The sequence below is a fragment of the Rhopalosiphum padi genome, chromosome 1, assembly GCF_020882245.1.
Source record: "Rhopalosiphum padi isolate XX-2018 chromosome 1, ASM2088224v1, whole genome shotgun sequence".
Classification (NCBI taxonomy): Eukaryota; Metazoa; Arthropoda; class Insecta; order Hemiptera; family Aphididae; genus Rhopalosiphum; species Rhopalosiphum padi.
In genome coordinates this window covers 38,352,636-38,370,621 of record NC_083597.1, presented here as the reverse complement: position 1 = coordinate 38,370,621, position 17,986 = coordinate 38,352,636, and the positions used below count along the sequence as shown (strand labels likewise).

Here is a 17,986-nt window from a genome sequence, read left to right as displayed (position 1 = left end):
TAATTTATGTTTAGGTAGAATATTACTAAAGTAATTTTTAAATCTAATTATCTTATTTTTTACAGGTTTATTAGAATTAGCACATAGAGAATACCAATCTGGAGATTATGAAAGCTCCGAAAGACACTGTATGCAGCTCTGGCGTCAAGAACCTAATAATACTGGTGTACTATTACTTTTATCATCAATTCATTTCCAATGCAGACGTTTAGATAAGTTAGTTTACTGTTAATTTATATATAAACTTTGTTTTTTAATTTTTTTAATTTTCCTTTAGATCTGCTCAGTTTTCTTCAATGGCTATTAAACATAATCCATTACTAGCTGAAGCTTACAGTAATTTAGGAAATGTTTTCAAAGAACGTGGACAACTTCAAGATGCACTTGATAATTATCGTCATGCTGTACGTTTGAAGCCAGATTTCATTGATGGTTACATAAATCTAGCTGCTGCTCTAGTAGCTGCAGGTGATATGGAACAAGCAGTTCAAGCATATGTTACAGCATTACAGTATAACCCGGTAAGTTTTAATTTTAATTTGAACTTTTATTTCTTGTATAAAATAAATAATTAATACATTTCATTTATTTAGGAATTGTATTGTGTTCGGAGCGATCTTGGAAATTTGTTGAAAGCATTAGGCAGATTGGACGAGGCTAAGGTAATGCCATATACTAATTGTATTGCTTAATTAATTTTTCAGGTGTTCTGTTGTAGATTGGTCACTGATAAAAAATAGTATACATTTTTCTGAATAATAGTTTTTTTTTTATTTTAACATCTCAAGACCGCTATTGGATTTCATCTATTGCGCGAATAATGACCGAATTTTTTGAAACAAAAGAATGAATGAATTTTGTTAGCTGTGGCTTTATTATTCTTCATTGATTGGTTCAAAATGTTCAGTATTATCAAAATAATTTTATTCCGTGAACAATAATGTATTTTTTTTGGTTGTTTGCGGAATTTCAGTTTTAATCATTATGTATGTTTTTTTTTTTTATTAATATAGTTATGTAAAATCTTATGAATAGTTATTTTCATAATTGTCATTTATTATAATTTTAAATTTGATGGTTTTTAAAAACCTACATAATGATTCAACTGACGTGCGCGGCGCTTGCATATTTTTATTTTCGCGCGGAAAGAAATTAAATGTTTGGTTTAAAAAAATTAAGATTTTTTGAAATTTCATATAAATTTAATTCATAATTTTCCTTTTTTACCTACTATTATATAAACCATTAATTTTTTTAACATGAGCATTTGATTTTTTTCATTGTATTCTGTGAATATAGATAAAGCACTAGTTTGCAATGTTTAATCTGTATTTGTTTCATTTATAATTAACACCTACGTAATTATTTAATTTTTCATCATGGCCGATAAATGATGTAATCACTTAAAGTTAAATAAAGAACTTCAAATTCCTTACATTAGAAATAAATAACAGATTAAGTATTGAAACCTATGTGTTTTTGGTGATGAATATCCAATAGCTGTCTTTTAATTTTTATGGAGTAAATTTTACTCAGCATTTAACCTAACTAAGTTTGTTTCTATTTACATTAAATCTATTGTAAAGCAATGAGAATTATTATTTTTTTTATATACTTATCAAATTTATTAATTAATTTAATATTTGATAATAATTTTAATTACATATTTATTTAAAACCATTTCCGAATCTATAGTAATCTTAGTAATCTGATCATGTGGAATTCAATATGTTCACTTATAAATTTTGTTTGTTTTTTATTATTTTTTAAAAATTTTAAATGACTAGGTTTTCTCACAATTTCAGTAAATTGGTTTTAATATATTATAGTATTTTAATTGATTGTTGCATGTATATTATATAATATATAGTGTACAATTTTTTAATGGCAATCAAATATATAACACATAATGAATACATTAGTTAAGAAAATAAATCATTAAATTATTATCGAAATGGTTTGATAACAGATAAAAATTATAGATGTGTTATTAATTATTACTTAAAAACATGATCATATATTCGATAACTGTTGAAATATTAAATATTAAATTTTAAATTTTCATTGGTTATTAATTTATAATACAAGTATTCGAAAGAAATGTGAGTTTGCTAAATATTTCGTCCCTAAATCCATAGTATTACTAAGATTATTGTAGTTATTTTTATATAAAAACAATTTTGAACTTACAATATCCATATTTTATTGTTATCTTAAGTCTTTACAATAGATAGACATATCAATAACTTTGATTCATCTAGTTGATGAGATTTCGTTAAAAGTTTTCAATGCGCCGATCTACAACAAAAAGTTACCAATGTACCTTTCGTTGTTTTTCATCTTTCATCCACTTTCCTGAAATTTCTTTTAATTTTTTTTCCAAACTGTTTTCTTGGTTTCAAAAAGTGATGGACAACCCTGCCTTCCTTATTATTGATGGTAAGTAATTAAAACAAATCTTTGCCACTTTCTCGATCTGGGAATTTTATCATCTAATAATTATATTCTCTTAAAATCAATTCTATTTAGTCTTAATTTCTTGTTTGTGTGAAAAAAAGTTTATTACATTTAATGCATAGATTCCATTCATTTTCAAAAACATTTGAGTGCGGGTTTTTGATCGAGAAAGTATTCTTTCAAGGCTGTATTTAGTACTCATTTTAAACATTAAAAATTTAAAATACTTATACTATTTGTTTAAACACTTTAAACTTATTATTTATAACACTGCTTTTGTTGTTCAATTTTAAATTTTACATTTAAAATTTATTTTACAATAAGAAGTAATGAGACAATTTTTTTCATCTGAATGAATACAGTCTTGTAGTTAAATTTAATATTTTAATTAAATTTCATATCAACAATTTCAATGAAACTATATTTTTTCTAAATTCGAAATTCTAATAATTATTTTTCGTGAAAGGAACTCAGTTTTTCTTATACATATATATTAAGAACAAGCAGTGCATACTAATATCATTCGGATTTTTTTTTTTTAATTTCAGGTACCATCCGTCAATTTATCTAGGTCCATGATACGAAAATGTTGTGTATTTAGTTGATGAGGATGTACGGCGAGTGTGTTCCTATTTCCTGAATAGCTACCACCTCATACATTAATAGGTACAAAGTAATTCACACCTCTTAAAATCAAATTTTGTAAACGGGAAATTACACCAAAAGTACTAAATTTATTGGTAACCACTCGCCTCACACTCTCGTAACAATGTTCATGTCAACGGTGTCAATGCCGGTTTTTACAAAAAGGGCCAAAAATTTATTTTATTTTTGTTCTAATATCATAATTCTTCATTACTTCTTTGAGAAAATTATGATATTTAAAAATGTTGTGATGAGTACACTATATGTATACTTAATATTAAGTTGTCAATAGTCATGATTTTCTCCAATTGAAGTGGGCAAATGTATTAGATGTTAGGATTTTTTTTTCTTAACAAGTGCATTTTTTGTTTTTGTTTATAGGAATGTGTCAAGGAATGCGAAGTTAAAGACGAAGCATGCGCGCTAGTGTACATTTTCTCTCCTAACACTTCTATTGTGTTAAAATATAAAATATAAAGTATGGCTTAAGCGCGTTTAGGTCCCTTTATAAGCATAGTACGATTTCAAAAATATCAGAATATTTTTTGGTCGTATTATGTTGCAGCGTAGTTGCGCGTTTTGTCTGCTGGCTGTTAAAATTATTATAAATGCCTCCTTTCTTAGATAAAGAAAACTGTAATTGTTTAAACAAGTTTCCCTTGTAAAATTATTTTAGCAGCCTTCACAGACAATTTTTAGTCTTTGTTTAGACTGGCATATTACATGTCTTCTTCTGCGCTTTCCCAACTTTTTAAAAACTTTTTGGAGAGGAATTTGTACATAACACTTTTTTCTATCTGTTTTCCGTTTACACTTAAACTATAAGACACAGCTATTGCTTATTATTAATTGTTTTTTTTTTTTATTCCTTTCCTTGAATTTCCTCTGGGATCCATTTATATTTTGTATTTACAGTCATGTTATTTGAAAGCAATTGAAACTAGACCAGACTTTGCTGTTGCTTGGAGCAATCTTGGATGTGTATTCAACTCTCTGAATGAAATATGGTTAGCTATTCATCATTTTGAGAAAGCTGTTGCTTTGGATCCTAACTTTTTGGATGCATACATAAATCTTGGGAATGTTCTAAAAGAATCAAGGATATTTGATAGGTAAGGAGTTTATTACTTTAATTTTATAATATAATATGTTATATATATTTACTGTTAAAAAATGCATTAAATAATTTTCTAATATTTAAATTTTAAGAAAATATTTAAGACCTGGAAATTCTTGTTTGATGTATTACTCGTGAATTCAAAGATATGAGAAGTCTATTTTACATAATTATGTTGTATAACCAATGCCGGGGATCTAGTTGGGGGGGGGCACTTGCTCCGGAAGTCTTGGTCGAGGGGACGCTGAATTACTAAATAACAGTGATAAAATATAAGGAGCTGAATTATAAAAGGGCACTAATTTTATATTTTGCCAAGGATAAAAAATATGCTTAATCCTGTCGTGTTGATTACTATTTACTATTTTAAATAGAATAATACTGTGGTTCCCAACTTTTTTCATCGTCCTACGTCCCCTTGTAAATTTTCAAAAATCGCATTCCCCCTTCCCCCTTAAATTAATTTAGGCGCATTTTTATTTTGTTTGCCATATATCAATATCACTGAAATAATATGTACAATATATAAATACAATTTTTATTAAGTATATTGTAAATGAACTTGTATGAATGTACGATAGATGTATCTATTTTAAATTTTAACTTGAATTGTATTCAATACCATAATATAGATAAACAAATTAAATTGAAAATGTTTCTATTTTACTCAAAAACGAGAAGTTCAGTTCATTTTATAAAACAAATTTAATTTATATTTTGTATTTATACTCAAATGTCCAATGTAGAATTCGCAGAAATATTAATTGTATAACATTTATCTATTTCTCGAGAATTATTTATTTTGTTATAAATTTCATCATTTCAGTGATTATCAAGTTGCGAAAAACTAAATTCTAATTATTTTTACGTAAATATATTATTTTAAATGTATGTATTTTGAGAACCCCTATTGAACATTTGGCCGTTACTATAGTAACTACAGGCTCTATCCATATATCTACAGTTTTTGATTTAATACTGACGACTAGCGGAAATTGTACATTTTATAATTAATATGTTATGCATAAAGTATTATGTGCCTATTTATTCGTATTATATCTAGCGTTTAGAAAATTTATTTTTTACTTAATTTTATGGTTTACAATATACTTATATATAACTTAGAATTTGTATATAATACTATTCATATAAAGAATAAAAGATACATTAATGAAACTATAAGTACACATCTACCCTCCCCCATAAATTAATCATTTATAAAAACTACCTAATACAATTGTTTTTATACATTAGTTACATATTTTATGTTCCTTGTACTTCAAAAATTAACTGATTGTATTATATTATTTGCGTTTATACTTTCATAATTAATAAACTTAACAATCAGAAAAGTAGAAAAGTAATTAGAACGCCCAGATTTTGTTGTTTTTCTTTTGCTGTTATTTAAATAAAAAGTTGATTCAGTAGTTGTTGAATTCATCAACTAGCAGTAAAAGCTTAATTATGTACAGAATATTAGATTTTTTCCTTTTTTTAATTACTATTTTTTGTTGTTGAAAGAGTGTAATTTAAACTTTTGCAGATTTCACCAGTCTTTTTTTCGATACGTGATATAAAAGTGAATAATTATATGAATATATGATAAAAACTTACGTCATCTAGATTCTAGATTATATGGCGAAATGGAATTATTTTATTTTGTAACCTGTGTGAAACGAGAGTAGGCGTTGATCGATTTATTCTTCATAATATATTTTTATTTCATATTTTTGATAATAAATCCACATTCCCATCATTTTTGGTGCAATAATTTCTGAAGTAATTATTATCAATTTATTCTAAATTGAAATTTGAATGAGTATAGTTTTAGAATTATTCAACTTTGTTTGGAAGATAGCATTGGAGCTGTATTAATTTTATAGTAAAATAATAGTTGATTTATTATAATTTTATAATTTGAAATATAGTACTAATTTGTATTAGATATATAATAAGATATATAATTTAACAACTCCAAATCTACTTGTTCGAATTTTGATTTAGATAGCATCATAATTTTCAAAAATATTATCTATTTAGCAATTTACAGTAAAAAATGGTTGGTTTTCATTAAAAACATAAAATTTACCGAGGATATTCCTTAGAATGGTATAAAATAAATTAAATTTTTTAATATAATATTTAAATACTCCAAAAACCAGAATTTGAATAAATATATTTTATAAGGAAAAATTAGGAGGAACATGCTTGGTGAATTATCCTGTACATCGGGATTATTTACTTTATAAGTGTGATGATTATTTAATAATGCGTAATTTCGGGATAGTGAAATTTCTTTTTATCTTTAAAACAACTGCAAGCGTGCTTTATAGTAAGTCTTCCTCTTATACGATATAATATGTTATTCTATACCATAATATTAAGTTTAAGTGTTGGACGTTGGTAAAATAATAGAATGGATTATAATATTATATCTTTACAATCAATGGTCTTAATTGTTTATAATTTCTAGTTTCTAAAAGTATTTATCTGTATATTATTTCTGTTTTAAATCCATAACTTAACTATATAGCCTGTGCTTACATAAATATATAATAATAATTATGAAAAAAATAAACCTTATAGTGTTTTATTTTTTCTATTATATGATCGTACAGTGTCCTATTACAATACTATATAATAATATTGTTTTTAAACGGCATAATATTCGAAACGTTGTGTGTAAACTTGTATTGCATGAAATATGCGTGTAGTAATATGTAGGTTGGTTACCTTACCCTACACCTGCAACAGCGACTGCGGGCTTCATAGTGAAAACGAAGCAATTTTTTTTTTTACAAACGATAGGGCTGTGTGCCGCGATCACAATATGAATTTAATTTTATATAGGTATACGTCGGTGGTTTATATTTTATATTCTATATTGGTGTGTAAAATGCGGATTCTGCTGTATTTCTGTATATATACGTAATATAATGCGTCGAGACAGCGATTGGCGACGAAGGCTGTGACAACGATAAAGTATACGTTTTTATTATTATTATTATTATTATGTATTGAATGGAAATGGTCGGTGAGCGAGTGCAGAGAAAAAAAATCCCCGCCAGAGATCGAACCGTACCCGTCCGTCCACCGCCTCGAGCACTGTGACGAACCCTTCGACACGACATGCACGAGCTTTGCGTCCTCCTTATACGTATATAACATACAAGTATGCAGTGTATTCGACGACATCGCCATGGCGACGACGGCTGAGCACGGCGCGCCACCGTCGCGGCCGCCTGTTGCTCGGCGTCGCGCGCGCACTCGCGCTCATGCCTCGTCGTGCGGGAGCGTCCAGAGAGAGATACAACGATATTATACAAAGTTGGCGCCGTCTGTCCGTGTCGTCTCTGTACAGTCGCGAGTCGCGTTCGCCGCGTGCCTTTCTTACGGTCGCGGCGGCCGCGACCGCGCGCGCGTACATTATTATAACGACCGTTTTTCGCGCGCGCTAGACACCGAAGGCCGTCGTTTTTGGCGAGTATCGCGCGTAATAATTCGTAATATATATTTATATATTATACAGTAGTCCGAGGACCGCGTGTCCGTACCTCCTCCCATCCATCCCGTCGGGGTACCGTGGCCGCGGTGCATGTCCGTTGTTGTAGTACTCCGCCGGCGAGGCAAATCTCGTACCGCGGTGGTGCGCAATGGACTATCAGTGCATCGTCGTGTACACCATCATAACGATACTGCCGCCCGACGAGCAGCGGAGGTATGACGAGTCGCGGTTGTCCGCTGCGCTCCGGGACGCCCCGGCCGACGGATGTCTGGGCGTCATTAAACGGTGGATGAAAAGGTACACAGGACAGCATCGTTATTCGTTATCATGATAATAATAATAATAATAATAATAATGTATGTAACGTACACATTAATCACCGCTGCAGTGACACGTTTTTGTGAGGGGGCGGTGAGGTCGTCCGGTGTTCGGGGCTCTTGCCGAGGAAAAAAAAATCGTTTTTTTTCGCGACGAGAACCTTATAGTCAAATATTTGTATAACACCTTTTTGTCCGCCATGCGTATTTCAAATTATTCAGTATTATACATGTATACTTTCAATCGACAATAAAATATAAAATACAATTTGATTTTATAAGGTGGGGTGTCTACCTTGTATTCCGGGACGAAAAGTTTGGGTTATGTGATAATATTATAGTTATGTATAATTTTGACTCCCATTTAGGTTTAGAAATCTGATCTGTTTATATTTTGTCCTTACATCGCTACATTATTATAATATTACTTGTAGTAGAGTGCGGAATAGTGCTTTTGAGTGTTAATGATATTGGCGGCTGCCATGACTTGGGCTAGGTTTTGTACTACCTATTATGTATCGTAGTAAGTGTAAATGACTAGATTTGAATTAATACAAAAACCCATCTCTTCTAAAATAAAAGAATTTGTCTTCCATCTCCCTTCCCCGATTACTTAACCCTACTCGTAATTAAAAGACTAGCTAAGTCTTGATGATGGGTTTCGAACGGCGGGATTAAGGGGGTGGAATGGGCGGAGGAGATTGGCGTTATTTGACTAGATGTGCAGTACGAGATAATAATATTAAAACCCTAAGCATCTATAATATTGTACGCATTGCGTTTTTCGACCAGAAGTCCAAACGATTATTGTGGTGCCACATTTTATTTTTCCGTCCCAGGCTTGGCGAATTGAACCAAAAACCGAATAACAGCGAGAAAATATAATTATATCGCGATTTTAATTTCCTCGTCTCGACCCGTCGTCACTTTTTGAACCGTTGAATGAACGGAATTGATTTATTTTTGAAGGGTTTCGGCTAGTCACTACTGTAGAGGCGAAGGACCTATACACTTGAACACACACACACATTCACACGTATTTACAGTTTATTATACCTTTGGCGTCGTTGGTCTTTTGTCCCCAGGGAAAAGCCCCCGCTGCAGGACTAGTGCGGCTACTGTGTTGTTGTGTCGGTGACATTAACGAGCCCCGCCGCCGCCTGTGGTCATCTTTGTCGAACTTTCGTGCGTGCATGCACGTGCGTCCCGTTTTCCGTACAATATTGCACGTCTCGTATCGTATAGCCAGTTTCTATTTTATAATATGTTTTATTTTTTCGCAGTAAAATGTGTATATATGTAATATGTATGTATGAAAGCAATCATTTTCGATATTAACTTTCCGTTCGCAAAATTCATTTATTAATATCTCCAGAGGAATTTCACGAACCTTGATATATACCCCCGCGCGTAGCGCTGTTGTGTACAGCTTGGTGTGGTGGCGGTGGGATTTCGTGTGTAACTTCCGATTAATAGATTAAAACTTTAAATAGAAAGTAGCGGCGGCGTGTTCTTGTTTACTGTTTTATTCATGACTTGTACAGGATCAAAAGTTTTCAAAACCATAAATTTATAATTATATATACATACGTAAAATAAGCATAATATTAATTTAGTTGAGTCGCTCACCGTAGTAACGTTTTGAATTTCGTTAACTGCCTGGACACGCGCCAGGGTTTTATCTAAATATAAACTTTTTGGAAAATGTTATTCCTCTCTTTTGACGATGTACCTACGAGTATATAATATTATAAGAAATAAGAATACTGAATAGCAATGTGTACTAGAGTCCGGCCAAGGTTATGTCGTCATTTTGCGTGTATGCTGTAGAAGTATTTTTATTCGTGAAGAACTGTTCTACAAAATGTATATAGTATTACCCTTTATATCGCTTAAAAGGATTACATCAAATGCGTATTAAGCTATTATAACGCTTGTCCTGTTTCAAACAACTACAATAATAATTTAAACAGAATTAACGTCATATTATAAATGAGCTCCTCTCTACAATTGTTTTTCAAATATTAATATTCGCATAATATATCTGGACAAAGAAAGTGACTGGTATTTATTTTTAACATCCTACAACATACGTTCCGTTTTTTTAATGATTTAAATAAATTTCCTTCTTATAGCTTTTATTTTAGATTATTTATTCCAATTTTTAACAAACAAGGTTGTTAACTTCGGGAAATTTTAATAACATTTTAGTTTTTTTAATCGAATATTTTTACTATTTTATATTCATGATTTATTTAATAATTCCATTAACTATATTGGTTATAAATTATAATCCATCAATTATTTCGTATTGTGTCCGTAAATATTATCTGTCATGTGCAAAATATGACTTGTTTAATGCATCGCATTTCTTTCTTCCTATTCACAGTTTATAAATGGAAATAAAATATATATATTACTATCTGCATAAACCCTGAGGGAATAAAATAATATATGTATCATATAATAATTTCTCAAACTCTGGCAGTCTGAAGGTTACGATTTTGATTATATTATTTCCACGTGTTACAACAAAACATTTTATTGATTTATTGATTATTAATAATCTTGTTAAGTTTTCGTATTGATAGACCACTGAAATTTGTCGAATTTTGTTGTAATTCTTTCATTGGTATTTGAAATTTTAATTCTACTAATTTTACTCAAAGTACAAGTACAAAATATATTATAAAAGTGTAAGCATTTTATGTTTTAACACTCGCAGTACAGTCTTACTACTTTTTTGATAGTATTACAAACACCGCAGTGCTATTATTGCGTATATTATTACTTAATACTTATTATAGGTGGTAATATTCTTCCATACATCCGTATTATTCTAATGGGCATGGTAGTAGCAAATGTCAAAAGTGCAGTTAACCACAGATTTAAGCACTTGGAATAAAATAATAATCATTATAATCTTATATATTGATCTAATTCTTATTGATTTTAATCGTATATATTGTAACTAACTTAAGGTATAACATCATTCTATATAACAATATTAATAAATATAAATTTGTTAATTTTAAAAATCATCTAGTTCTAGTATATTATACTATCACTATTCAATATTCTATTTAATTGAGCAATAGAGAAACCTCCTTAGAATAAGGCCCATAATACTATTATTTTAATTTGTATGTATTCATAATATATTATGTGATACTATAATATCATTGTCTAGTATAATATATAAACTATAAACCATATAACTTGTGCTAAGTAGTTTATAAGTTATATTCTATAAACAATATACGATTACGAAGATGAAGTTTTTTATTATTAATACAATATTGACATCAAGTCATATTTTTATTTCTATTCTCATTGCCATTGTGTTATTATACATAAAGTTTTACATTTTGTAACTAAAATTCGATTTTTTCGAGGTATTTTCTTTTGACAATAAAATATAGTTTACTAGTAGGTATTAATATACCTAAACCTAACTAAACACCGGCTCATGAATACTGAATAATATTTTGTATCAAATAATGTTGTAGAAAACTGACAGTTTCTTTACTTAGGACTTTTTTTTATTATTTTCTTCCGTTTTCCATTCTTTGTATAATATATTTAAAAGTTTCAACATTTATGATATCGGGTACATCATTTTATATTTTTATTTTTTTTTAAGATCAAAATTTTATCCAAAACATAATTGTACCTAAATAACAGTATACAATCGATAGATTTTCATGTATACACTAACTTAAATATTCACAAATCCGTAACGTTATCATTAAATTGTTCGTGTTGTTCGATTATTGCGTGTTTATTGAACTAAAACATTTCAATTATATAATACAGTTATACTAAATAATATAATAATACTAATATAACTATTTAATTTTCGAAACATGTGTTTACGGAAATCAATATAATATATAGTTTAAAGCATTTGTTATATCTGTTTGGTGTTTAATATAAGACATTTTATTAGTATTTATTAATTCTGCAGTTATTTGACCGTTGATTTCATAGTAATTATTGTTTTTAACGTTGTTCGTATTAATTAAAATTGAACTTTTAAAATATTAATATATTTTATGCGATTTTTCTATAATAATTTGTAAGCAATATTATAAATACATTTTGTGTTTATTTATTTAGTAGTTTAAAGTTGTATAATATTTATTATTATTACTTTATAATTTATTTCTCCTTATTTAAAAATTATACACAGTGTTTATATTATGTTAAATGTTTTATTTGTGTTGTGTACCACCACAGTCGTTAGATTCTATGTGAGTAAGCAAATATAAAGTAAATAAAATACTAAACATTTTTATTTAGACATTTAGTTCTAGTATTATGTTAAACAAATACTTTTTGAAACTTTGAATGCGAAAAATATATCAAATACATTAAAAACATATAAAGCAAATACTAAAAAATAAATTAAAAAAGACAGTTCTGTATATAGTGTCAATCATAAGCTAAATATCGATCAATTACTTTAAAAAATAAAAAAAAAACACAATAAAGTTAAATGTGGAAATATGATTTAAATGTTATCAGGATAAAATTACCAAGAATTAAATAATTATTAAATTACAAAATATAAAAAAGTAAATTTATTTAAATTTAGGTATTAAAAAAATTAAATTTTATTTTATAAATCATAATTGATTAATAAATTTAATTTTATGATTTTTAGTACTTGGTTAATGGTGTATTAACAATTGTGTTTAATTTAAACCTAAAATATACTTCGATTGAATATCGTTATTCATTAACATCATCAATTCTGCAAAATCTTATTGTATATAATTATTACTATAACAAAAAACGAATAGCTAATAAAATAATACTATTGAAATTTGATATTGATGTATAGTCTTGTCGAATATTATTTTTTTATAATGTTTATTTATCTACTTTGTGTCACCAAAGTCATACTAATTGTTGTCTTAAAATATTAATTTATAACTTAAAATTGTGCTATGTAAAAAACAAATCGGCAGATAATCTAAGTATAATTATAATGTTATAATTAATAATTACTAATGCGTAATAAATGTTTGTTACTCTCAATAAACCATACTTCCAAGTAGACTGTATTACCTGTATATATTAATTCTACAAGTTTTACTAATTCAATTAATTTCATCTCAAAGATCTAATAAATTTTATTTAGGTGTGGTAAATATAATATTATTCTGTGAAAAATATGTATAGTATAAACTATGATACTGCTAATAATATTATACATATTATAAAGATACAGATTGTCTATAATTTTATTCCGAGCTCCGACCCATTTGCTTTAAACTTAATGGAATTTATGAAGTTAGATGCAAACACAAAGCAAATTATAATAAAAACGATTTCAAATAATATTTTAATATAAAATACTATAAATTATAATGAATCCGATTTTCGGGAACGGCATAATTTAAAAAAAAAAATTGGTATAATAACGTAAAAAGATTTTTGGTTATAATTTTACTAAACCGATTTTTTATTTATTTTTTATTTTTTTGACTTATTTAACGCTGCTGCCGTTAAAAGTAGTTTCGTTCGTGACACTACGCGTGTTTAACTTCTCGACGTTTCGTCTTCCGATGTATTTATCGATTTTATATCATGTGATCGGATGAAATTAAATTCGCGTTGTTGTCGTGTTGTCTTCGGCGGGGCAATATCGACCCTCTCGAAAGACTATAATATAACCTATATAGACCTATATTACAGCAGCGTGTGCACGACTGCTGGGAATTCTGTTCCTGACAATCGAGACTCACACGCATAAATGCACAGTATACAATATTATTATTACACACCGACAACAATATTCCGTCCCTATTTGGCCCGTCAACTATATTGTATACGAAATCGTTGTCGTTCGGCTACATTAAACGCAGTGGCTTTTGTATGCAGGGTGACGGGGCACCATCGTCGTCTTTCTAGGCCGAGCAAATTAAACTTCGCGTGACGTCGCAAAACTATACAGGATTAATATACTACGTTAATCAACATAATATTCGGTATATTTCGGTATGCACGTGGTGTTTGTATACGGAGCGATCGATTTGAGCGACCGCTTTTGTATGTTATGGTATACATTATCTCCGGAAAATTTTTGTTTTATAAAACAAAAAACTACATTTTTACCTTGGTTTGGATAACAAGTGCTTTTATCACCTATACGAATTAAATACTAACAAATCTTGTTTTTAATGATATGATTTTTTTTTTAAATTAATTATTTTTTCATAACCTAAATTTTAGTTTTCATAATCTGAAGCAAAAATTATTTTATTGTACTTTATATGTATAGATAAGTAGAGTAGTGTATAGACTACAGATGAAACTTTACTGCTTCGTTCATCTAACCTCTAAACATATACCTAAAATACGAAAAAAAAACTATTTAAACATATAATATTATATGTTAACGTTTTTAGAGTAGGTAGCATTTAATCCTTATATTTTTAAATATAATAGTATTATTCACAGTTAGTTAAAATATTAATAAATCATTAAAAATTTAAAATCAATGAAGACAATTTGTATGTGATTGCAATAATGAAATGGAGCGTTCCGTATGATACGGACTGTACACATATGTTGACTGTTGACAGGGTAAACTGGTGTGCGAGTATGTTTACATTGTTTAAAACCTCTCCGGAGGTAATACGTATAGTGCTTACAGATGAGCACATATATAACAAAACAATCAAGTGAATAGTAGGAACATGCGATGTATTAAAGATTATTGTGACTTACGACTTACTTATAGTCTATATAAGCAGCACTTGTCTAAGTCTTGTTTCAAACCGTTTTGCTAACAATCGAAGTGCGTGTGTTCGACGTTATTAGTTTTTATTTTTCTTCCTATTTTAAAATCATAATTTTTTTTTTTTGTCATTGTCTTATCGCGAAATTGATATCTTTTGGTATGAATGATTTATGATTTTCAGAGAAAAATAGAACTCTAGTAGCAGATTTATCAAGATAAAAGTATTTTTGTGTATGTTTTCAGTTGAGAATTTGATTTAATTTATACTAACGTCAATATTATATATATATATACGGTTTCTTGTGAGCGTATACGAATTCTTTATTGTATATTACATTTGTAATATTCACTTTGTGGATTCATGGGTTTTTGTATCTAGTATTCTTACTTTTTGCAGTGTTAATATATTTTTTTCTATGTATATATATATATATATATATATGTATGTATGTATGTATGTATGTATGCATTATGTATTATATTACATGGGTAAAATTTTATTTTGAAAATAACTACCAAAATTATTGACAATTTATTGAATATTAAACTAATCACTTGTGATTAAATTATATTGAAATATCTTTGGAAGCAACTGCTTCATCTACTTAAAGATTCTGATTATAATTATAGAACTTGGTTTCAGGTCTGTATCTGCTTATCTTCGGGCACTGGCATTGAGCCCAAACAACGCTGTTGTGCATGGAAATTTGGCTTGTGTTTATTATGAACAAGGGTGAGTAAACTAAAAATTTGTTTATTTCTTAAAAATAACATTTTTTTTTTTATTATTCTTTAGACTTATTGATCTAGCTATTGATACATATCGCCGTGCTATAGAGCTGCAACCCAACTTTCCCGATGCCTATTGTAATTTGGCTAATGCTTTAAAAGAAAAAGGACAGGTATGTTATAAATTTTTTTTCTAAGTTTTACAGTGGCTTGATTATTATGTTATTTATTGTAGGTTGTTGATGCTGAAGAATGCTACAATACAGCTTTGAAGCTATGTCCAACACACGCAGATTCTCTGAACAATTTGGCCAATATAAAACGAGAACAAGGTTACATAGAAGAGGCAACTCGGCTCTATTTGAAAGCTCTGGAAGTTTTTCCCGAGTTTGCTGCTGCTCATTCCAATTTAGCTTCTGTTCTTCAACAACAAGGAAAATTAACCGAAGCCTTAAACCACTATCAAGAAGCCATTCGTATTCAGCCTACGTTTGCAGATGCCTACTCAAATATGGGAAACACTCTCAAAGAAATGCAAGATATTCAGAATGCTCTACAATGTTATTCAAGAGCTATACAGATTAACCCTGCTTTTGCTGATGCTCACAGTAATTTGGCTTCTATTCACAAGGATTCTGGAAATATACCAGAAGCTATTGCCTCCTATAGAACTGCTTTGAGGCTAAAACCAGACTTTCCCGATGCATATTGTAATCTTGCTCATTGCTTACAAATTGTATGTGATTGGACTGATTATGAAGCTCGTATGAAGAAATTGGTTAGCATCGTTGCTGAACAATTAGAAAAAAACCGTTTGCCTTCTGTCCATCCTCATCATTCTATGCTGTATCCATTATCTCACAACTTTCGTAAATCAATTGCTGGAAGACATGCTGCCCTGTGTTTAGAAAAAATTCAAGTCTTGCACAAACCTCCATACAATTATACCAAAGAATTGGCTCCTGGCAATCGCTTACGTATTGGATATGTGTCATCAGATTTTGGAAATCACCCTACTTCACATTTAATGCAATCTATACCAGGTCTTCATAACAAAGATAAAGTTGAAATATTCTGTTATGCTTTATCAACAGATGATACTACTACCTTCAGATCAAAAATCGCTAGAGAAGCAGAGCATTTTATTGATTTATCAAATGTAAGAATTAAAATCCTCTATTAAAGTACATTTATATTTTGTAAACTTAATAATGTTCCATGTTTATATATATTACCATATTTGTCTATTATAGATACCTTGTAATGGAAAAGCTGCTGATAAGATAAATAGTGATGGTATTCACATTTTAGTGAATATGAATGGATACACAAAAGGTGCAAGAAATGAAATATTTGCACTGCGTCCTGCTCCAATTCAAGTAAATTGATTTATATTTATTAGGGTTATTAAATTAAATTGTATCACTATAATATTAAATTAATTTTTAGGTCATGTGGCTTGGATATCCAGGTACGAGTGGAGCTCCCTTTATGGATTACTTAATTACTGATATGGTTACATCACCTATTGAACTCGCATCTCAGTACAGTGAAAAATTGGCTTATATGCCACATACATATTTTGTCGGTGATCACAAACAAATGTTCCCTCACTTGAGTGAGCGAATTATTTTATGTGATAAAGTTACCTGTAGAAAAGACATGGCTGACAATGTGGCTGTTATAAATGCTGCAGATTTATCGCCAATTATTGAAAATACTAATGTAACAGAAATAAAACAAGTGATCATGTCTGAAATCACTGATTCAAAATTGACTAGACCTGTTGAGGTTAATTTTAAAATAGCTGAATTGCCAACTACTACACCTATTGAAGTAATTTAAATTTAAAAAGCAATTGAAATATTTTACTTAACTATAATATATGTTTTGTTATTAGACTATGATTGCTTCTGGACAAGCTCAAACTTCAGTAAATGGAGTTGTATTACAAAATGGATTAGCAACTAACAATGGCAATAACAAAGCAGCCACAGGAGAAGAAGTACCACAAAATATTGTTATTACTACACGCCAGCAGTATTGTTTGCCTGAAGACGCTGTGGTCTATTGCAATTTTAATCAATTATACAAAATAGATCCAAACACTCTTCTTATGTGGGTTAATGTAAGGAGGATATTTACTTATTTTTATTTTTACCCTTAGTACTTAGTTCTGTATTTTAAAATTGTTTGTGTTTAGATCTTAAAAGCTGTACCCAATTCTGTATTATGGTTGCTGCGTTTCCCGGCAGTTGGTGAAACCCATATTCAGAGCACAGCTGCCAGTCTGGGCATTGAACCGGGCCGTATATTGTTCAGTAATGTTGCTGCAAAAGAAGAACATGTACGTAGGGGACAGTTAGCTGATGTATGCTTAGATACACCCCTTTGTAATGGTCATACTACCAGTATGGACGTACTATGGACAGGCACACCCGTTGTTACCTTGCCAGGTAATATAC

At 29.3% G+C, this 17,986-nt stretch overlaps 1 protein-coding gene across 3 annotated transcripts in view; it reads left to right on the top strand.

Annotated features, from left to right (window-relative positions):
- Positions 1 to 17,986, top strand: part of LOC132917464 (UDP-N-acetylglucosamine--peptide N-acetylglucosaminyltransferase 110 kDa subunit) — a 29,097-nt gene that overhangs the window by 7,684 nt on the left and 3,427 nt on the right. For all 3 annotated transcript variants that reach the window (XM_060978212.1, XM_060978213.1, XM_060978214.1), the window contains 11 exons: positions 66 to 216; positions 278 to 521; positions 594 to 662; positions 4,018 to 4,214; positions 15,436 to 15,525; positions 15,589 to 15,694; positions 15,757 to 16,680; positions 16,775 to 16,900; positions 16,971 to 17,357; positions 17,422 to 17,649; positions 17,725 to 17,977. In XM_060978212.1, the coding sequence (XP_060834195.1) occupies positions 66 to 216; positions 278 to 521; positions 594 to 662; positions 4,018 to 4,214; positions 15,436 to 15,525; positions 15,589 to 15,694; positions 15,757 to 16,680; positions 16,775 to 16,900; positions 16,971 to 17,357; positions 17,422 to 17,649; positions 17,725 to 17,977 (2,775 nt within the window). The remainder of the gene's footprint in view (positions 1 to 65; positions 217 to 277; positions 522 to 593; positions 663 to 4,017; positions 4,215 to 15,435; positions 15,526 to 15,588; positions 15,695 to 15,756; positions 16,681 to 16,774; positions 16,901 to 16,970; positions 17,358 to 17,421; positions 17,650 to 17,724; positions 17,978 to 17,986) is intronic.